This window comes from Mustelus asterias, chromosome 1, assembly GCF_964213995.1.
Source record: "Mustelus asterias chromosome 1, sMusAst1.hap1.1, whole genome shotgun sequence".
NCBI classification, from domain to species: Eukaryota; Metazoa; Chordata; class Chondrichthyes; order Carcharhiniformes; family Triakidae; genus Mustelus; species Mustelus asterias.
The window spans coordinates 198,354,999-198,377,907 of NC_135801.1; the positions used below are offsets into that span (position 1 = coordinate 198,354,999).

At 47.4% G+C, this 22,909-nt stretch overlaps 1 protein-coding gene across 1 annotated transcript in view; it reads left to right on the forward strand.

Moving 5' to 3' along the window:
• Positions 1 to 22,909, forward strand: part of LOC144480742 (disintegrin and metalloproteinase domain-containing protein 12-like) — a 249,491-nt gene that overhangs the window by 143,104 nt on the left and 83,478 nt on the right. The window contains exon 11 of the mRNA XM_078200356.1: positions 22,720 to 22,862. Coding sequence (XP_078056482.1) covers positions 22,720 to 22,862 — 143 coding nt within the window. The remainder of the gene's footprint in view (positions 1 to 22,719; positions 22,863 to 22,909) is intronic.

Below are 22,909 nucleotides of genomic sequence, written 5' to 3' on the forward strand. Positions count from 1 at the left end.
AGCAGCATTCTGAGGCCTCTGTTTTTATAGGCACAACTTACAAGGCCCTGGAACTGGTTTTAATTAGTGGTACAAACAACCAGCCCAGTTCAGTTGAGAGCTGACTCAGCTGATTCCTGTTGCAGGAATGCAGTAAAGTGCAGTTTTTAACTTCCCAAATAAGAACTAATTTAGCTCCCCCTGAAAGCAAGTTTAATGACTACTGTTGAGACGCCCTTTAAAAGTCACTATCATCTCTGCATCCACTTCCTTCCCCGGCAGTGAATTCCAGGCACCCACCACCCTCTGTGTAAAGACCTTGCCTCGTACATTTCCTTTAAACCTTGCCCCATGCACCTTAAAGCTATGATGTGAAGATGGCGGCCTGGACAGTCCAGTGGTTTTGTGTGGATTGGGGTGCAGAAAAACTACAGCACAAAACAGGCCCTTCGGCCCCATAAGTTGTGCCGAACATATCCCTACCTTCTAGGCCTACCTATAACCCTCCATCCTATTAAGTCCCATGTACTCATCCAGGAGTCTCTTAAAAGACCCTATTGAATTTGCCTCCACCACCACTGACGGCAGCCGATTCCACTCGCCCACCACCCTCTGTGTGAAAAACTTCCCCCGAACATTTCCCCTGTACCTACCCCCCAGCACCTTAAACCTGTGTCCTCTCGTAGCAGCCATTTCCACCCTGGGAAAAAGTCTCTGAGAGTCCACCAGATCTATGCCTCTCAACATCTTATATACCTCTATTAGGTCTCCTCTCATCCTACGTCTCTTCAAGGAGAAAAGACCGAGCTCCCTCAGCCTATCCTCATAAGGCATGCCACTCAATCCAGGCAACATCCTTGTAAATCTCCTCTGCACCCTTTCAATCTTTTCCACATCCTTCCTGTAATGAGGTGACCAGAACTGAGCACAGTACTCCAAGTGGGGTCTGATGAGGGTCTTATATAGCTGCATCATTATCCCCGGACTCCTGAACTCAATCCCTCGATTGATAAAGGCCAGCACACCATACGCCTTCTTAACCACCTCCTCCACCTGCGGGGCCGATGTTAGAGTCCTATGGACCCAGACCCCAAGGCCCATCTGATCCTCTACCGTACTAAGAGTCTTTCCCTTTATATTGTACTCCTTCATCCCATTTGACCTGCCAAAATGGACCACGACGCATTTATCTGGGTTGACGTCTATCTGCCACTTCTCCGCCCAGTCTTCCATCCTATCTATGTCCCTCTGTAACTTCTGACATCCCTCCAGACTATCCACAACCCCACCAACCTTCGTGTCGTCGGCAAACTTACCAACCCATCCCTCCACTTCCTCATCCAGGTCATTTCTGAAAATGACAAACAGCAAGGGTCCCAGAACAGATCCCTGGGGCACACCACTGGTGACCGACCTCCATTTAGAAAAAGACCCATCTATACACACTCTCTACCTCCTTTGGGCAAGCCAGTTCTGGATCCACAGGGCGGCAGCCCCTTGGGTCCCATGCCCTCTCACTTTTTCTAGAAGCCTTGCATGGGGGACCTTATCGAACGCCTTGCTAAAATCCATATAAACCACATCTACCGCCTTCCCTTCGTCAATGTGTTTAGTCACATTTTCGAAGAACTCCGCCAGGCTCGTAAGGCACGATCTGCCTTTGACAAACCCATGCTGAGTATTCTTGAGCATACTAAACCTCTCTAAATGCTCATACATCCTGTCCCTCAGGATCTTCTCCATCAGCTTACCAACCACTGAGGTTAGACTCATTGGTCGGTAATTTCCTGGGCGATCCCTATTCCCTTTCTTGAAAATAGGAACCACATCCGCAATCCTCCAATCCTCCGGCACCTCTCCCGTCTCCATTGACGACGCAAAGATCATCACCAGGGGCTCTGCAATCTCTTCCCTCGTCTCCCACAGTAACTTGGGGTGCATCCCATCCGGACCCGGCGACTTATCTATCTTGATGCCTCGAAAAACTTGATCAAGTTAGTGAGACACGGCCTCCCCTTCACAAAACCATGTTGCCTCTCACTAATACGTCCATTTATTTCCAAGTGGGAGTAAATCCTGTCTCAAAGAATCCTCTTCAATAATTTCCCTACCATTGGTGTAAGACTCACCGCCCTGTAATTACCTGGATTATTCTTGCAGAATAATGCAGAAGCTACGACAACGGATGAATGAACACCGCTCGACAATCGCCAGGCAAGTGTGTCCTCTTCCTGTTGGGGAACACTTCAGCGGTCACGGGCATTCGGCCTCTGATCTTCGGGTAAGCGTTCTCCAAGGTGGCCTTCACAACACATGACAACGCAGAGTCGCTGAGCAGAGACTGATAGCCAAGTTCTGCACACATGAGGATGGCCTCAACCAGGATCTTGGATTCATGTCACACGATCTGTAACACCCACGACTTGCCTGGGCTTGCAAAATCTCACTAACTATCCTGGCTGGAGACAATACACATCTCTTTAACTTGTGCTTAACCCTCTCTCCACTCACATTGTCTGTACCTTTAAGACCTGCTTACCTGTAAAGACTCGCATTCCAACCATTATTTTGTAAATTGAGTTTGTGTCTTTATATGCCCTGTTTGTGAACTGAAATCCCACTCACCTGATGAAGGAGCAGCGCTCCAAAAGCGAGTGGCTCGTGCTACCAAATAAACCTGTTGGACTTTAACCTGTTCTTGACAGAAGCCAGAGGATGGTTGGAGAGGGTTGCTTTTCAAACTGGAGGCCTGTGACCAGTGGTGTGCCTCAGGGATCAGTGCTGGGTCCACTGTCATTTGTATTAATGATTTGGATGAGAATATAGGAGGCATGGTTAGTAAGTTTGCAGGTGACACCAAGATTGGTGGCATAATGAACAATGAAGAAAGTTATCTCCGATTGCAACGGGATCTTGATCAATTGGACCAGTGGGCTGACGAATGGCAGATAGAGTTTAATTTAGAAAAATGCGAGGTGATGCATTTTGGTAGATTGAACCAGGGCAGGACTTACTCAGTTAATGGTAGGGCGTTGGGGAGAGTTACAGAACAACGAGATCTAGGGGTTCATGTTCATAGCTCCTTGAAAGTGGAGTCACAGGTGGACAGAGTGGTGAAGAAGGCATTCGGCATGCTTGGTTTCATCGGTCAGAACATTGAATACAGGAGTTCGGACGTCTTGTTGAAGTCGTACAAGACATTGGTAAGGCCACACTTGGAATACTGTGTGCAGTTCTGGTCACCCTATTATAGAACAGATATTATTAAACTAGAAAGAGTGCAGAAAAGATTTACTAGGATGCTACCGGGACTTGATGGATTGGGTTATAAGGAGAGGCTGGATAGACTGGGACTTTTTTCTCTGGAATGTAGGAGGCTGAGGGGGTGATTTTATCGAGGTCTATAAAATAATGAGGGGCATAGATCAGCTGGATAGTCAATATCTTTTCCCAAAGGTAGGGGAGTCTAAAACTAGAGGGCATAGGTTTAAGGTGAGAGAGGAGAGATACAAAAGTGTCCAGGGGGCATTTTGTTCACACAGAGGGTGGTGAGTGTCTGGAACAAGCTGCCAGAGGTAGTAGTAGAGGCGGGTACAATTTTGTTCTTTAAAATGCATTTAGATAGTTACATGGGTAAGATGGATATAGAGGGATATGGACCAAATGCGGGCAATTGGGATTAGCTTCGGGATTTTAAAAAAAGGGCGGCATGGGCAAGTTGGGCCGAAGGCCTGTTTCCATGCTGTAAACCTCTATGACTCTATGTTGAGGGCTTATTGTCAAGATTATCCAGAGGATTGGGATAAAGGAATTCCATTTGTACTCTTTGCAATTAGGGATGCACCTAATGAGTCAATCAAATTCAGTCCATTTGAATTGATTCTTGGTCATGAGATAAAAGGGGACCACTTAAATTGATTCAGGAGAAATTGGTGAGTCAATGTTCTGAGACTCCATTACTGGACTATGTGTCAAATTTTAGGGAAAGGTTGAATAGACTAGCTGGATTGGCTCGACAACATTTAAAAGTGACACAGCATGTGATGAAACAGGAAGCAGATAAGAAATCAAACATTTGTAGTTTTGCTATTGGGGATGAAGTCTTAGTACTGCGACCAGTGAACCTTTAAAAGCAAGGTTTAGTGGACCTTATCAAATTGAAAGGGAATTGAGTGAGGTGAATGATTTGATAAGAACGCCAGATAGAAGGAAAACTCAGAGTATGTTGTGTGAATATGCTTCAAAGGTATTTTGATCGGGAAAGAAAGCAGAAGCAGAAGGTTTTAGTGGTTATAACTCGGAGTTAAAAGCTGAATCCAGATGAAACTGAATTTGAAATTCCTCAAATTAAATTGGTTAACAAGGACGTTATTAAAAATTGGGATAAATTACTGAGTTACCTTCCAGAAGAAAATCGAATTGGCCTGAAAGAAATGTTGATATCACATGGACAAGTATGTGGGAATAAATTGGGAAGTACTCGAATGGTTATACATGATGTAGATGTGGGAAATGCTGTTCCAATTAAACAACATCCGTATAGACTTAACCTCTTAAAATTGACACAGATTCAAAAGGAGATTGAAAGTATGTTTTAAAATAACATAATTTAAGTGAGTTGCAGCAAGTGGAGCTCACCCAGAATGATGGTACCAAAACTGGATTGTACCCAATGATTGTGTGTGAACTATAAGAAAGTTAATGCAGTTACAAAATCAGACTCATATCCTATTCCACGGATGGAAGACTGCATCGAGAAGATGGGACAATCCACTTTTGTCTCCAAATTGGATTTACTCAAAGCTTTTGATCTTTATTTGATTTGATATATTATTGTCACGTGTATTAGTATACAGTGAAAAGTGTTGTTTCTTGTTCACTATACAGACAAAGCATACTGTTCATAGAGAAGGAAAGGAGAGAGTGCAGAAAGTAGTGTTACAATTAAAGCTAGGGTGTAGAGAAAGATCAACTTAATGCTCGGTAGGTCCATTCAAAAGTCTGATGGCAGCAGGGAAGAAGCTGTTCTTGAGTCGGTTGGTCCGTGATCTCAGACTTTTGTATCTTTTTCCAGCTCAGAAACTGCAGTATTTTTATGAAGTCAGCCTACACCACAAGTTTTGCAGTTTGAACTTTGGCATGAGTAAGCATAAGATGATTCACTCCAGGTATGATTCAAACGACACATTCGGGAGCTTTTATCAAACAATGTTTATTTAAGAATAAAGTTAACATATATTAAGAGAATTAGCAATAACTTTTACCATTTACAAGCAAGAAGAAAAACAATGATATTGTATAAACCTTAACAGCTCAATGTACTGTTCCAACCAAACAAATATCCTTCCAAACATACATCCATCCTAGGTTTAGCACAGAAAATAAGTATTCTCACACGATGCTGGATCTTGCAGCTTTCCAACCCCGTCTGTACTTTATTCCTTTGGATGTTGAATGCAAAACACCCCTGGAGTTTCTGACCTGGATTATAACATTTCTCAAATCTTGGAAGCATTGAATCCCAGATTTTGCTTGTTTTTTTTAAGATGGCTATTAAGCTCACAATTTTTAATTAGTTTTTTTCTTTATTTGGAGTAGGTTTGCTGCTATGGGATCAGGCACTGACTCGGGAATTCGGTTTCTTGGACTGCAATTTAAACAGCAATTGCTAACTACTGCATCATTTAACTTTTTGCAGGACTTGTGGTGTCCAGGAATTTTAATTTTTTAGCACACCCCATCAGCTCTGCTGACTATGGAAACTGAGTATTGAAGCTAAACTTCCATTGGATTCAATGGAGTTTTCCTGCCTTCCAATCCTCAAACTTTCTTGACAGTTCAAGCGACAGAGGCACTCCGTACCTCTAGTTACTAGCTCACCAGCCACCAAGAGCCATGCCTCCAACACCAGGGAGAGACACAGAATCACACTGTTTGAAGTCTGGATTCCAAACAGCTTCTAACTAGCCAAACTGAAAGAAACTCCGGATTTTCCTTTGAAGGAAGCACCTGACCTTGACCTGCCAATTAGTCACAAACCAGACAATTCAAAAGGATCATAAAGTCCAGGACATTGCATTAGGCCCAAATTAAAAATAAACATTGTTGCAATTATCCTGAGACAGCAACCATAAAATATACCAACACGGAGACTATGGCAATAAGCACAAAAGGACAGGCCCTCTTTGTAGCATCACAGAAGACTGCAGTAACAGGGAAAGCTCAGATGATCCAGGTTTACTGTGGAAAAAGTTTAAATGTTGAGATCACAAATGCCATTATTACAGAAACTGTCCAAAACTGACAAGAGTGGAAAGACCCGTTGTGCAAAAGCATAAAGTGGCAGCATATTTGATTTTCAGAATGCTCTTAATGTTGAGTTTGCGTTAAAATTTTTAACTGAGACAGAATAGAATAATTATCAGAGTGGTGGATGACACGCTGATACATTCTTTATTCAAAGGACAATTAAACCTAAAGAAAGTCATCCAGATTGTCAGGCAATCTGAAAGTAAACCCCATTGTCCAGCTGATGGACCAGTATAGAGACAGGCACACTCAAGGTAAAGAGAAACAAAACACTAACCAACAAGTGGAGCGACCATACCTGGACTGTGGAACAAGGCATGGACATGATCAATATCTAACAATTTCAGCTGAATAGTTTCAATGTCACCGAATTGGACACTTTGGAAGATGTGCAAAGCAAAACACAGAAGATCCCAAGAGGCTTTGAAGCTCAGAGATCGTGGATTTCCATTCTGGCATGTAGATAGCTCAGTTAATGGCCATTTCACAAAGTTTAAGTTGGACATGGGAGTTAGTGTTATGGCCCTATCTGACCAAGGACATGGCTGAGAGATCTCTGGCTCTGAACTACAGGCACAACACAGGGCCTGGCGGAATCTCACTTCTGATCATAGATTTAACTCTGGAACCATTAAAGAATGGCAACAATCAAATCTTTGAACTAATGTATCTCATCCATAACAAGTCTTTTTTCTCTCTTAAGCAGAGCCTGTGTCACCCTGAATCTCCTCATGGCAGATGTAATGACTATCAGTATCATAAATTACACAGAACATTTTGTGCAGAACCCCAGCATACCCTCTAATTTCATCTTTTGCACTTGTAGCCCAATCCATCACACAAACCAGCCTCCCATCCATTGACTCTGTTTACACTTCCCACTGTCTTGGAAAAGCTACCAGCCTAATTAAGGACCCCACGCACCCCGGACATTCTCTCTTCCACCTTCTTCCATTGAGAAAAAGATACAAAAAGCCGGAGAACACGTACCAACTGACTCAAAAACAGCTTCTTCCCTGCTGCCATCAGATTGGGCCTACCTCGTATTAAGTTGATCTTTCTTCACACCCTAGCTATGACTGTAACATTACATTTTGTATCCTCCTTTTCCCTATGTACTCTAAATCGTATGCTGTCTGTATAGCATGCAAGGACAGTACTTTTCATTTATACCAATACATGTGACAATAATAAATCAAATCAAATGTCTAATTGGTCGAAATACGTCCTGTAGAACAGGTTGTTGGTGATCTGGACACCTAAAAACTTGAAGCTCTCGACCCTTTCTACTTTGTCCCCATTGATGTAGACAGGGGCATGTTCTCCTTTACGCTTCCTGACGTTGATGACAATCTCCTTCGTTTTGTTGACATTGAGGGAGAGATTATTGTTGTTGCACCAGTTCACCAGATTCTCTATCTCATTCCTGTACTCTGTCTCGTCATTGTTTGAGATCCTATACACTACGATGGTGTCGTCAGCAAACTTTAAAATCGAACTGAAGGCCAACATGCCATTTGCCTTCTTTACCGCCTGCTGCACCTGCATGCTTACCTTCAGTGACTGGTGCACAAGGACACCTAGGTCCCCCTGCACACTCCCCTCTCCCAATTTACAACCATTCAGGTAGTAATCTGCCTTCTTGTTTTTGCTTCCAAAGTGAATAACCTCACATTTATATGTTCATTCATGTAGATAGCAAAGAATAAGAATCCCAGTCCTGATCCTTATCACGTACCGCGAGACACCAGTATCCAGTCATTTGAACAGCTGTCGACCACTAAGCTTTCAGGCCTATTACTGAAGCAGTTCCTGATCCATCTCACCATGGACCTGACATTCACCAGTCCGTAATATGCTGGTTCACCTCTACCACTCTTTTTGAAAAGTGGAACAACCTCAGCCATCCTCCAGTCCTCTGGCTCTTCCCCTGTGGACACAGAGAAATTAAAAATTTATGTCAGAGCCCCTGCAATTTCCTGCCTTGCCTCCCACAGTGGCCTGGGCTGGAATTCATCAGGGCCAGGGGATTTGTCTGGTTTTAATCCCATGAGAGCCTCCGATACCCTCCCCATTTCCTGTCAAACTGTGCAAGTTCATGTAGTGACTTTTAAGGGGCGTCTTGACAAGTACATGAATGAGATGGGAATAGAGGGATATGGTCCCCGGAAGGGTAGGGGGTTTTAGTTAAGTTGGGCAGCATGACAACTAGACTCCCTGGTCTAGTTTGGACCAGGGAGCGGCGCGGGCTTGGAGGGCCGAAAGGTCTGTTCCTGTGCTGTAATTTTCTTTGTTCTTTGTTCCTCACTGTCCCTCTTCCTGAATTCCGTATCTATGTTCTCCTTTTCCCGAGTGAAAACCAAAGGGAAGTATTCACTTAACATCCTGCAACCACTTTAAGACATCCTTGACTGCAGCATCAGGGAGACAACATACCATCCTGGAGTTTTGTTTACGGCCACAGGAATGTCGATTTATTCCTCTCACAATCGAATCCCCTAAAACTCTGACATATCGATGGTTATTGCTCCTTCCCTGTGCAGCCACGGTGCTCGGCATTGGGTGCTGCTGTTATCACCTGGAAGGCCATTCCCCTCAGCAGTATATCTGTTTTGCCGGGAAATAACCACAGGAGATTCCTGCATTGTCTGCCTAACTCTCTTGTTCTGTCTGCTGGTCACTAATTACCTTCCTGCATGTGGAGCCTGATCACCACTCTCTACGTGCTATCCACAATCCTCTCCGCCTCAGTATGTAACAATCTTCGATTTTATTTAGTTTAGAATTAAGTTCTGTAGTTAGCTTTCATAACTCCCTAGTTCTTTTAAATTTTAATAGCATTCGTTCAATGTGCCATGTTATATTTAGCACATCAGTTTACAGATACAACAAAATATATGTCAAAGCAGTTCTTTAAAACAAAATGCATGGATGAGCGCATGTATACTAATACATTTGACAATAAGTCAAATTAGACCATATCAAATGACTCTGACTGTATGGGCGGTATTTTATGAGAATGATTCCAAGTATCTCGCTCGTTAGGAGAGTTGCAAATCTGTTTTTTGGACAAGTTTTCAAGCCCAATCTTGTGCACATAATGCATGGAAAAATGGTCTGGACCATTTCTTGCTGCTGCAGGCAGTGGGTTGGGCTTAATTTGCCAGCCAGCCTGCAGAGGGAGCTATTGCACAGACCTCTCATTTTGAACTTGCACAGTAGCATCAGCAGAGGTTTGACAGACAAAGAGAGAGCCATCAGGCCTCTGCTGCTGCAGGCAGCCTCAACAAACTTCTCCCTCCCCCCCCGCCCCCCACAATTGCAGGGGCCCCTGGCTGATTGTGAGACCCACACTACCCGAACTGCAGCCTCCGCCACCCCCCCACCCATTATGCCCTCCCAACAATGATCACGATGCAGAGTGGGCCTCCCTTCTTCCACCCCTACTGGTCACCTGCAGAGTGGCAGCAAGCACCCTCCCCAACCACACCAAACACCTGCAGAGCAGCAGCAGGACCCCATGCCTTGCCAATCGAGCTATCGCTTCAGACCCTGCCCCTATAAGCCCCACTCCATAGGATTTACCCCTATTAGCTCCACTCCTGTAGACTCCGCACCTCATAGGCCCCAGTGGACAAGACCTTGTTGCCCATTGGGCATTAGTGAGTTGCCAGGCTGGCAGTGCCAAGATGCCAGACTGGCACTGACAGCTGGCACTGCCCAAAGGGCACCCTCCCTTCCCTTTGGCCTTTCTGGGACCCTCAATGGCCTTCGGTGCTACTGGCAAGGCCAATACGACTGTTCCCCTTTCATGGAACCTCTCTCAGCGAGGCCATAAAGGCAGGCGAGCATGCCCGAATCAGCGCCACGCTCGCTAATGCCACGTAAATTAACATTAGAATTTTTTATAATAATTTATTCAGCCTCTCATCCACTTCCGGCTCGTGGCTGACCTCACTGGAAATCCGGCTCTCGGACGATTACGAGAGCCGAGAAGTCGGGCATGATCCTGATTTCTCAGCTCTCGCACGATTTACCAGCTCACCGAGGCAAGTCGGTAAAATCCTGGCCTATGACGTTCTGGAGTGGGAGGGTAAACAGCCAGTGGTCCTGGTACACATTGGTACAACCGACAGAGGTAAAAAAAGAGATAAGAGCCGAGAAACAGAATATAGCTCGCCAGGAAGCAAGCTGAAAAATAGGACCTCAAAAGGTAGTTATCTCCTGATTGCTACCTGTGCCATGTGAGAGTCAGAGTAAAACAGCAGGATGAATAGGATGAACACGTGGCTGAAAAGATGATGTTTCAGATTCCTGCAACCAGTTCTGGGAGAGGTGGGACCTGTACAAACAGGGTGGGTTACACCGAGGCAGGACTGGGACTGATGTTCTTGGGAGGTACTTGCTGGAGGGGTTGGGGAGGATTTAAACTAATCTTTGCAAGGATTCAGAGCAGGGGAATCAAGAACAAGAGGAGAATACAGCAAGGAGAATAAGAAAAGTACTAGGTAGAGAAAGCAAAGACCAGAGTCAGAGAAGGACACGGTAAATATAACAGGAATGGGACAAGAAACGTTAAAAGATTTTGTACCTGACCGCTCAGAGTATTCAAAACAAAATGGATGAATTAGCTGCACAGATAGATGTAAAGGGGTATGATATAGTAGTCATTACATAAACATGGCTCCAAGGTGACCAAGAATAGGAATATTCAGTTTTTAGGGAGGACAGATGGAAAGGAAAGGGTAGTGGAGTTGCATTGTGGATTAAAGAAAATATTGTTAGGATATTGAGGGAAGATATTAAACAGATGATGTGGAATCTCTATGGGTTGAGTTAAGAAACGCCAAAGGGGAAAAACATTTGTGGGGATGCTATATAGATCACCAAACTGACGTGGTAATATAAGGAATACCATTAGATAGTGATGTGCGTTATCATACACGAGGCTAGATGCTCGGGAAATAAAGGCTTTTATTTACTGTAACGAAGCAGCCAATAATTATATAGACGATCCCAGACTGAGGGGTCCCAGCCAGAGCAGGGACCTTTATACCTCTCCCAGGAGGTGGAGCCCGACTGGGATGTACCACAACACTACAGTACAAAGGTGTAACAACCCCACCCTAACCCCAACAGCAACAAGTAGCACAACCCATCCCTAACCCAACAGTAACATATGTACATCCTTGTAGTACTGGCCAGACCCTGGCTCAGTACTATCCAGTGGGAACCAACGATGGTTCACCACATTCACCCCTCCTTTGAGAACAAAGGCCGGTGAGGTACAAAAAAACAGAATAAAATGTCATCAGTCTATAAGTTCAGACGGTCAGGGGGACCGCACCGCCATTGTGACCTCCTCAATACCGGCGGTGACACCGGAGTAGGCACTTGCGGTGGCGTTCTCCCCAAGGCGTCGTCCAGCTGTTCTTCCACGGACTCACAGGCTGGTTGACCCTGAGGTGACGGTAGTCCATGGGGTCCTGACACGCCCTGCAGTGGCGACCATCCTCTGGACTCAGGCAAGCTGTACATGGGAGTAAAAGGGTTAAGCAATGGTCTCGATGCTGCCCGCGCCATGTCCGGGGGAGAAACAAGAGTTAAGGGGTTTGTAACAGGGTATGGGAGCGACAGGGGTTTCTACGTCCCCTGCTGGCACCAGGTCTCGGATCGAGACCGTGTCCTCTCGCCCGTCAGGGTATGCCACATAGGCATACTGAGGGTTGGCGTGGAGGAGATGGACCTGTTCGACCAACGGGTCGGACTTGCGGGCCCTTACATGTCGCCGCAGGAGGACGGGTCCTGAGTACGTCAACCAAGACGGTAATGAGGTCCCCGAGGAAGACTTCCGAGGGAATGAAAACATCCTCTCATGGGGAGGAGCATTGGTTGCCGTACACAGGAGTGAGCGAATAGAATGGAGCGCATCAGGGAGCACCTCTTGCCAACGGGAGACTGGAAGACTTTTTGACTTCAACGCCAGTAAGACAGCCTTCCAGACTGTAGCATTCTCACGTTCCACCTGTCCGTTACCCCTCGGGTTGTAGCTCGTGGTCCTACTAGAGGCAATCCCGTATGAGAGCAGGAATTGCCTCAAGTCATCGCTCATAAACGATGAGCCCCTGTCGCTGTGAATGTAGCCGGGGTACCCGAACAGGGTAAAGAGATCACGGAATGCCTTGATAACCGTGGCAGCGGATGTATCAGAGCAGGGAACAACAAAAGGGAACCTAGAGTACTCGTCAATGATGTTGAGGAAGTACACATTCCGATCTGTTGAGGGAAGGGGGCCCTTAAAATCGACACTCAGTCTCTCGAAGGGACGAGTGGCCTTGACTAAATGTGCCCGGTCAGGTCGGTAAAAGTGCGGTTTGCATTCCACGCATACCCGACAGCTTCTTGTTATGGACCTGACATCCTCCACCGAGTAGGGCAGGTTGCGGGCTTTTATAAAGTGGTAGAGCCGAGTGACCCCAGGATGGCATAGGTCATTATGGAGAGCCTGCAAACGGTCCTCCTGTATACTGGCGCATGTTCCACGCGAGAGGGCATCCGAAGGCTCATTGAGTTTCCCTGGATGGTACATGATGTCGTAGTTATAGGTGGAGAGTTCAATTCTCCACCGCAAGATCTTGTCATTCTTGATCTTGCCCCTCTGCGTGTTGTTAAACATGAACTCCACGGACCACTGGTCCGTGATCAGGGTGAACCGTTTTCCCGCCAAGTAATGGCGCCAGTGCCTGACGGCCTCCACAATGGCCTGGGCCTCCTTTTCCACCGCTGAATGCCGAATTTCGGGGCCTTGGAGGGTGCGGGAAAAAAATGCGACGGGCCTGCCCGCCTGGTTAAGTGTGGCGGCCAGGCCGAAATCAGATGCATCGCTCTCCACCTGAAAGGGGATGGACTCATCAACAGCGTGCATCGTAGCTTTCGCGATGTCGGCTTTTAATTTATCGAAGGCCAATCGGGCCTCTGGCGTTAGGGGAAAAGTCGTGGACTTAATGAGCGGACGGGCTTTGTCCGCGTAATTGGGAACCCACTGCGCATAATAAGAGAAGAAGCCTAAGCATCTCCTCAGTGCTTTTGCACTAGCAGGCACGGGAAGTTCAGAGAGGGGGCGCATACGGTCTGGATTAGCGCCAATGACCCCGTTTTCCACCACGTATCCTAGGATGGCTAAACGGCGCGTACGAAACACACACTTCTCCCTGTTGTAGGTCAGGTTCAGGCGAGATGCAGTGCGTAGGAAATTCAGGAGATTCGTGTCGTGGTCCTGCTGGTCATGGCCGCAGATGGTGACATTATCCAGGTACGGGAAGGTTGCCCGCAGCCCATTCTGGTCCACCATTCGGTCCATAGCACGCTGGAAGACCGAGACCCCATTGGTGACACCAAAGGGAACCATGAGTAAGTGATACAAGCGACCATCCGCCTCAAAAGCCGTGTATTGTCGGTCCTCTGGGCGAATGGGGAGTTGATGGTAGGCAGACTTGAGGTCTATGGTGGAGAACACCTGGTACTGCGCAATCTGATTGACCATATCAGATATGCGCGGGAGGGGATACGCATCCAGCTGCGTGTATCGATTAATGGTCTGACTGTAGTCAATGACCATCCGGGGTTTGTTCCCGCTCTTGACCACCACGACCTGCGCCCTCCACGGACTAGCGCTGGGTTGTATGATCCTTTCTTTGAGGAGCCGCTGAACCTCAGATCTAATGAAGATCCGATCCTCAGCGCTGTAACGCCTACTTTTAGTCGCGATGGGCTTGCAGCCTGGCACAAGATTCTGGAACAGGGAGGGTGTGGTGATCTTCAGCGTCGAGAGGCTACAGGCGGGGCGCGTTGGGCAATTTGGAGGCTGCTGTTCTCCCACTGCCAGTGAAGGGAGTGGCCCACCGTACTGTAGGGTTACATTCTTCAAGTGGACCATGAAGTTTAGTCCGAGAAGTATTGGCGCGCAAAGGTAGGGCAACACTAGGAGCTTGAAATGCTCGTAAACTGTGCCTTGCACCGTCAAAGGTACCACGCAACTCCCTAGCACGGTGACAGACCGGGACCTCGATGCCATAGAGATTGTCTGTTTGGCAGGTTGAATCCAGAGTCCACACCGCTTCACAGTGTCTGGGTGGATAAAGCTCTCAGTGCTCCCGCTGTCAAACAGACAATAAATCACGTGGTCATTTACCTGGATGTTCATCATAGATTTGTCAAGTCTATGAGGCTTGGCCTGGTCCAGGATGATCGACGCCACCGTTGGTTCATGAGCGCCACTGCAGGCAGCTGAAATCGACGAGGAGGACCCCTGCTGGTCGTTCGCGGTCGGTGCCGACCAACATGGCCGCTCCCATAGGTCGCACGTGGGTGATGACGCCAAACTCAGCGACCCCTGGTGGTCACACACCTCCGACTCCGTCGACCGTAATGGCGTCGTCCTGGACTCGCACGTGGATGAACCCCTCGATGATTTCGATGACGAAGAGCCGAGCTCTGAAGAATCGCAGGCCGCACTGCCGTTCCTAGATTTAGATCGGCACACTTTCGAATAGTGCCCCTTCTTACCGCAGGTGGAGCACAACACAGCTTTAGCGGGACACCGTTGCCGAGTATGCTTCGCTCCCCCACAGAAGTAACACCGCGGGCCGCCCGGAGCTGCTGCCGTCGTCTGGTCCGAGTGTGAGCACGCCATTACGCAGCATTTCGAACCCGAGGGACGAGGAGGGATTGGCGACTGCTCCTGCCACGTTGTCTCCACGTGGTCTTCCGGATACAATACTAGGCTTTTGGAGGCCGTCTCCAGCATCTCCGCTAGCTCGATGGCCTGGGTAAGGTCAAGGTTACCTTTCTCCAATAGTTTAAGTCGAATGTACGACGATCCGACTCCCGCCACAAACGCATCTCGGGCGAGGTCGTTCATATTCTGCTCAGCCGACACAGCATTGCAGTTACAGCCCCTGGCTAGCTGTAGGAGCTCGTTCGCATATTCCTCCATCGTTTCGCCAGACTGCCGTCGTCGAGTGGCTAAGAGGTAACGAGCGTATATTTCATTGGGCGGTTTGATATAACGCTTCTTCAGAAGCTCGAGGGCCTTTGTGTAATCGGTGGCCGCACGGATCGTGAGGTAGACAGTGTCGCTTACCCTCGCATGGAGGACCCGGAGTCTGTCATCATCTGTGGTGACCGCTGCGGAGGCTGCCAGGTAGTCTTCGAAGCACTTCAGCCAGTGGTCGAAGGTGTTAGAGGCGCCCACCGCACGTGGATCTAGTGTAAGGCGTTCCGGCTTCAGTATCTGCTCCATACTGGTTTTTTTTTCTCCGACGAGAGTTTAACAACAGTAAATAAAATTGATGCGCGTTATCATACACGAGGCTAGATGCTCGGGAAATAAAGGCTTTTATTTACTGTATTGAAGCAGCCAATAATTATATACACGATCCCAGACTGAGGGGTCCCAGCCAGAGCAGGGACCTTTATACCTCTCCCAGGAGGCGGAGCCCGACTGGGATGTACCACAACACTACAATACAAAGGTGTAACAACCCCACCCTAACCCCAACAGCAACAAGTAGCACAACCCATCCCTAACCCAACAGTAACATATGTGCATCCTTGTAGTACTGGCCAGACCCTGGCTCAGTACTATCCAGTGGGAACCAACGATGGTTCACCACAGACAGGAAATCAGAGATGCACGTGTAAAACGGACATTGGTGCTTATGGGCGACTTTAATCTGCATATAGATTGGGAGAGTCAAATTAATCACAGTACAATAGAAGAGGAATTTCTGGAGTGTGTGCAGAGATGGTTTTCTGGAGCAACATGTTGAGGAACCAACGAGGGAACAGGCTGTCTTGGACTGGGTATTGTGCAATAAGAAATAATTAGATGGCAATCTAATTATGAGAGGACTCTTGGGGCTGAGTGACCATAGCATGATAGAATTCTTTGATAAGGTGCATGGTGACGCAATTGATTCTGAGACCAGGGTTCTGCATCTCAAAGGTAACTATGATGGTATGAGACATGAAGTGGCTATGATGGACTGGGAAACATTACTGAAAGGAAATACAGTGGACAGGTAATGGCAGGCATTTAAGGAATGAATTGGTGAATTCTGTTCCATTCATTCATAAACTCTGTTTAACGCAAGAGTGGTAAGGGAACTGTGGCCAAACCATGGTTACAAGGGAAATTAGAGATAATATTAGATTCAAAGAAGAAGCATACAAATTAGAACATAGTATAAAACTAACTTACCTCGGGGATCCGTGGCCTAGTCTGCAGGGAGTGGTCGGAGAGGGAGCTGAGCGTAACTGAGAGTATAAAACTAACTTACCTCGGGGATCCGTGGCCTAGTCTGCAGGGAGCGGTCGGAGGGCGGAGCTGAGCGTAACTGTGAGTATAAAACTAACTTACCGGCGAAGGTGATTGGTGGTTGCAGGTCACATTTGCATAAGTGCAGTCACTGTGACCAGAAGGTGGTTTGTGGAGGAGCTGCTGTGAAGGGACAGTTAAACCCCAAACGCTACTTCAATGTTTCCCTCTCTCCCTCCTCCACCTCTAACCAAATAAAAAGTCAGCAGGAGGACCACAAGCAAGGGAGAGGTGAGTTGCAATTTTTTTTATCCGTATAAGGGCAAAATGGCAGCGAGGGCAGTGGTATGCTCCTCTTGCCAGATGTGGGCAATTAGGGAGCAATCTAGTATCTTGTGCATGAATCCCAAAAACTCAGTTTGCAGGTGCAGCAGGTGATCAAGAAGGCAAATGGAATGTTGGCCTTTATCGCGAGAGGGATGGAGTATAAAAGCAGGGAGGTCATGCTGCAACTGTACAGGGTACTGGTGAGGCCGCACCTAGAGTACTGTGTACAATTTTGGTCCCCTTATTTAAGAAAGGATATATTAGCTTTGGAGGGGGTACAGAGAAGGTTCACCAGGTTGATTCCGGAGATGAGGGGGTTAGCTTATGGGGAGAGATTGAGTAGACTGGGCCTGTACTCATTGGAGTTTAGAAGGTTGAGGGGAGATCTTATAGAGACATATAAGATAATGAAGGGGCTAGACAGGGTAGAAGCAGCGAGGTTATTTCCACTTACAATGGAAACAGGAACTAGGGGGCATTGCCTCAAAATACGGGGGAGTCAATTTAGAAGAGTTGAGGAGGAACCTCTTCTCCCAGAGGGTAGCGAATCTTTGGAATTCTCTGCCCAATGAAGCAGTAGAGGCTACCTCGTTAAATGTGTTTAAGTCACAGATAGATTTTTAACCATTAAGGGAATTAAGGGTTATGGGGAGCGGGCGGGTAAGTGGAACTGAACCCACTATCAGATCAGCCATGATCTTATTGAATGGCGGGGCAGGCTTGAGGGGCTAGATGGCCTACTCCTGCTCCTATTTCTTATGTTCTTATGTTCTCATCCCTGACAACTTTGTCTGCGGGAAGTGTGTCCAGCTGCAGCTCCTCACAGACCGCATTGTTTGGTTGGAGGGGCAGGTGGATGCACTGCGGAGCAATACAGGAGGCAGAGAGTGTGATAGACACTAGTTACAGGGAGGCTGTCACACCACAGGTTCAGACAGGTAGATGGGTGACCGCCAGGAGAGGCAGGCAGGTGGTGCAGGAGTCTCCTGTGCCTATTCCCCTTTCGAACAGGTATGCCGTTTTGGATACTGTTGAGGGAGACAGCCTGTCAGGGGGAGATACCAGCAGCAGCCAGGCCTGTGGCACCATACCTGGTTCTGCTGTGGAGCAGTGTCGGGCAAAGAGCAAGCGAGCTGTAGTAATAGGGGACTCGCTAGATAGAGGCACAGACAGGCATTTCTGTGGCCGCGATCGAGACTCCAGGATGGTGTGTTGCCTCCTGGTACCAGGGTCAAGGACGTCTCTGAGCTGCTGCAGGACATTTTTAAGGGGGAGGGTGAGCAGCCAGAGGGCGTTGTCCATATTGGTACCAACGGCATAGGTAGGAAAAGGGATGAGGTCCTGAAATGTGAATATAGAGAGTTAGGCAGAAGGCTAAAGTGCAGGACCTCGAAGGTAGTAATTTCTGGACTGCTACCGGTGCCACGTGCGAGTGAGAGTAGGAATAGGAGGATTAGGCAGATGAATGCCTGGCTTGAGAGCTGGTGCAGGGGGCAGGGATTTAGATTTTTGGATCATTGGGATCTTTTCTGGGGAAGGGCTGATCTGTTCCAGAGGGACGGGTTACACCTGAGGGGGACTAACATCCTGGCGGGGAGATTTGCTGGACCCACTCGGGAGGGTTTAAACTAGTTTGGCAGGGGGGTGGGATCCAAAGCAGTAGGGAGACAGAAGAGAAGTTTGAGGACAGCACAGAAGTTAAAGAGAGCACATTAATTAGTAAAGGCAGTGTCAGTAATCCTGGTACCAGACAGATCAGGGTTAGGGATGTTTGGCTGCAATTGTATAGGGCCTTGGTGAGGCCACACCTGGAGGGAGTATTGTGTGCAATTTTGGTAACTTAAACTTCAAATGCTAGACAACTACAAATATAATGCTGAACAACTTTAAATTTGTTTACATAAGTCACAATGTCCGGATAGAAGCAATTCCAAACATTGTTTGATATTTTTAATGCCAGGAGCAGATCTGTCCAAATGCTGAAATCACCATCCTTCGTTTTCAATGAGTGCAGTCTCCTCTCCGTGGGCTCCTTCACTTGCGAGGGGTGCCCTTGCTGTAGAACGAGTACAGGAAAAGTTTACCAGCTGATTCCTGGGATGGCGGGGCTGTTATACGGGGAGAGACCAAGTCTGTTTGGATTATATTCATTGGAGTTTAGAGGAGTGAGAGGGGATCTCAGAAACAAATAAAATGCCAACAGGATTAGACAGGATAGATACAGAAAGAATGTTCCCGATGGTGGGGAGTCCAGAACTCGGGGGTCAAGGTTTGAGGAGAACCTTTTACGACAGCGATGAGGAGAAGTTCCTTCACCCAGAAGGGTGGTGAATGTGTGGAATTCACTACCACAGAAAGGAGAAAGTTCCACCCATGGTTTTTCCTCCATCTAACTTTGATGCCATTAAGACCAGGTCTTGTGATCAGCCACTGGCCCAGGATTAAACACAATCATCTTAGGCTGATATATTTTGATTATTTGACTAATGCGAACAACTGAACTACAAACTAATTGTAACTAATTATCAAAATTTAACATTTCTTGGATGGGCCAACATTCTGTGAGGGCAGTGATTTAACCGCCCAGTATTCATAAGCAGATAATCTATTTTTTTTTAAAATTCATTCATGGGACATGGGTGTCACTGGCTGACCAGCATTTATTGCCCATCCCTAGTTGCCCTTGAGAAGGTGGTGGGGAGCTGCCTTCTTGAATCGCTGCAGTCCGTGTGCTGTGGGTTGACCCACAATGCCGTTAGGGAGGGAATTCCAGGATTTTGACCCAGTGACTGCGAAGGAACGGCGATATATTTCCAAGTCAGGATGGTGAGTGGCTTGGAGGGAACTTGCAGGTGGTGGTGTTCCCATTTATCTGCTGCCCTTGTCCTTCGAGATGGAAGTGGTCATGGGTTTGGAAGATGCTGTCTAAGGATCTTTGGTGAATTACTGCAGTGCATCTTATAGATAGTACACACTGCTGCTACTGAGCGTCGGTGGTGGAGGAGTGAATGTTTGTAGATGTGGTGCCAACCAAGCGGGGCTGCTTTGTCCTGGATGGTGTTGAGCTTCTTGAGTGTTGTTGGAGCTGCACCATCCAGGCAAGTGGGGAGTATCCATCACACTCCTGACTTGTGCCTTGTAGATGATGGATTGGCTTTGGGGAGTCAGGAAGTGAGTTACTTGCCGCAGTATTCCTCGCCTCTGACCTGCTCTTGTCTTGATGTCAAGGGCTGTCACTCTCACCTCACCTCTGGAATTCAGCTCTTTTGTCCATGTTTGAACCAAGGCTGTAATGAGGTCAGGAGCTGAGTGACCCTGGCAAAACCCAAACTGGGCGTCACTGAGCAGTTTGTTGCTTGATAGCATTGTTGATGACCCCTTCCATCACTTTACTGATGATCGAGAGTAGACTGGGCAGTAATTGGCCAGGTTGGATTTATCCTGCTTTGTGTACAGGACATATCTGGACAATTTTCCGCATTGTTGGGTAGATGCCAGTGCTGTAACTGTACTGGAAGAGCTTGGCTAGGGGAGCAGCAAGTTCTGAAGCACAAGTCCTCAATACTATTGCTGGAATGTTATCAGGGCTCATTGCCTTTGCAGTATCCATTGCCTCCAACCATTTCTTGATATGATGTGGAGTGAATCGAACTGGCTGGAGACTGGCATCTGAGATGCTGGGAACCACTGGAGGAGGCTGAGATGGATCATCCACTCGGCACTTCTGGCTGAAGATACTTCAACCTTATCTTTTACACTGATGCGCTGGGTGCCTCCATCATTGAGGATTGGGATATTTGTAGTGGCTCCTCCTCCAGGAGTTGTTTAATTGTCCACCACCATTCGCGACTGGATGTGGAAGGACTGCAGAAGTTAGATCTGATCCATTGGTTGTGGGATCGCTTAGCCCTGTCTCTCTCTAGCTGTTTATGCCATTTGGCATGCAAGTAGTCCTGTTTGGTAGCTTCACCAGGTTGACACCTCAGTTTTAGGTCTGCCTGGTGCTGCTCCGGGCATGCCCTCCGACACTCTCCATTGAACCAGGGTTGATCCCCTGACTTGATGGTAATGGTTGAGTGGGGGATATACCGGGCCATGAGGTTGCAGATTGTGCTGGATTACAGTTCCACTGCTGTTGATGGCCCACAACGCCTCATGGATGCCCAGTCTTGAGTTGCCAGATCGGTTCGAAGTCTGTCCCATCTAGCACGGTGATAGTGCCACACAACACAATGAGGTTAGTCTCAATGTGAAGGCAGAGTTTTGTCTCCACAAGGACTGTGCAGCGGTCACTCTTACCGATACTGTCATGGACAGATGCATCAGTGGCAGGCAAGTTGGTGAGGATGAGGTCAAGGATGTTACTTCCTCTTGTTGGTTCCTTCACCACCTGCGGCAGATCCAGTCTGGCAGGTATATCCTTTAGGGCCCAACCAGCTCAATCAGTGATGCTGTTGCTGAGCCACTCTTGGTGGTGGACATTGAAATCCTCCACCCAGAGTACATTTTGCACCCTTGCCACCTTTAGTGCTTTCTCCAAGTGATGTTCAACATGGAGGAGTACCGATTCATCAGCCAAAGGAGGAGGGTACATGGTAACCAGTAAGAGTTTCCTTGCCCATGTTTAACCTGAGGCCACGAGACTTCATGGGATCCGGAGTCGATATTAAGGATTCCCAGGGCAACTCCTTCCTGACTGTATATTACTGTGCCGCTGTCTCTGCTGGGTCTGTCCTGCTGGTGGGACAGGACATATCCAGGGATGGTAATGGTGGTGTCTGGGGTGTTATCTGTAAGGGATGATTCCATGAGAATGACTATGTCAGGTTATTGATTGACTAGTCTGTGAGACAGCTCTGCCAATTTTGGCACTAGCTCTCAGATGTTAATAGGGAGGACTTTGCAGGGCTGTTGGTTTTTCCGTTGTCTTTTCTGGTACCTCGGTCGATGCCAGGTGGTTCGTCCGGTTTCATTTTTTTTGTCGAGATTTTGTTGCAATTCTTACAACTGAGTGGCTTGCTCTGCCATTTCAGAGGGCAGTTGAGTCAACCACAGTGCTGTGGCTCTGGAGTCACATGTAGGCCAGACCAGGCAAGTACGGCAGATTTCCTTATCTAAAGGACATTAGTGAACCAGATGGGTTTTTACAACAATCAACAATGGTTCCATGATCATCAGTAAACTCTTAATTCCAGATATTTTTTATTGAATTCAAATTCCATCATCTGTGTGGTGGGATTCGAACCCAGGTCCCCAGAACATTATCTGGGTTTCTGGATTAATAGTCGAGCGATAATACCACTAGGCCATCACCTCCCCTTCTTACACACCATGTCATACTGTGTAAGGGCTCCTTAACTTTGTACAGGACAGTGAAAAGATTGTTGCATGAGTGTTTACCAGTCTATGCAATTCTTTGACTGGGGCTGGGTAATGTTCATAGACTCCTTACAGTACGAAGGAGGCCATTCAGCCCATCAAGTCTGTACCGACCATAATCCCACCCAGACCCTATTCCCGTAACCCCACACATTTACCTTGCTAATCCCTCGACACTACGGTCAATTTAGCATGGTCGCACATCTTTGGACTGTGGGAGGAAACTGGAGCACCCAGACACGGGGAGAATGTGCAAACTCGAGGACAGTGACCCCAAGCTGGGAATCGAACCTGGGTCCTTTGCACTGTGAGGTAGCAGTGTTAACCACTATGCCACCGCCCAATGGAACATAATCGAACTTAACATAACAGGACATAATTAGAGAATTCTTTCTGTTCTTTCCCAGGACACCAAGAGAAGCTTTTTGGCTGTTGCTGCGACCCTCACCCATGAGATTGGACACAACTTGGGAATGTCACATGATTCTCCATCACGGAACTGTATCTGTTATGATGCCTCTGGTGGCTGCCTGATGGAAGAAATTCAACGGTGAGAACAATCTTCCAAAAGTCTAACTGACGGTGGATGTCATTCCC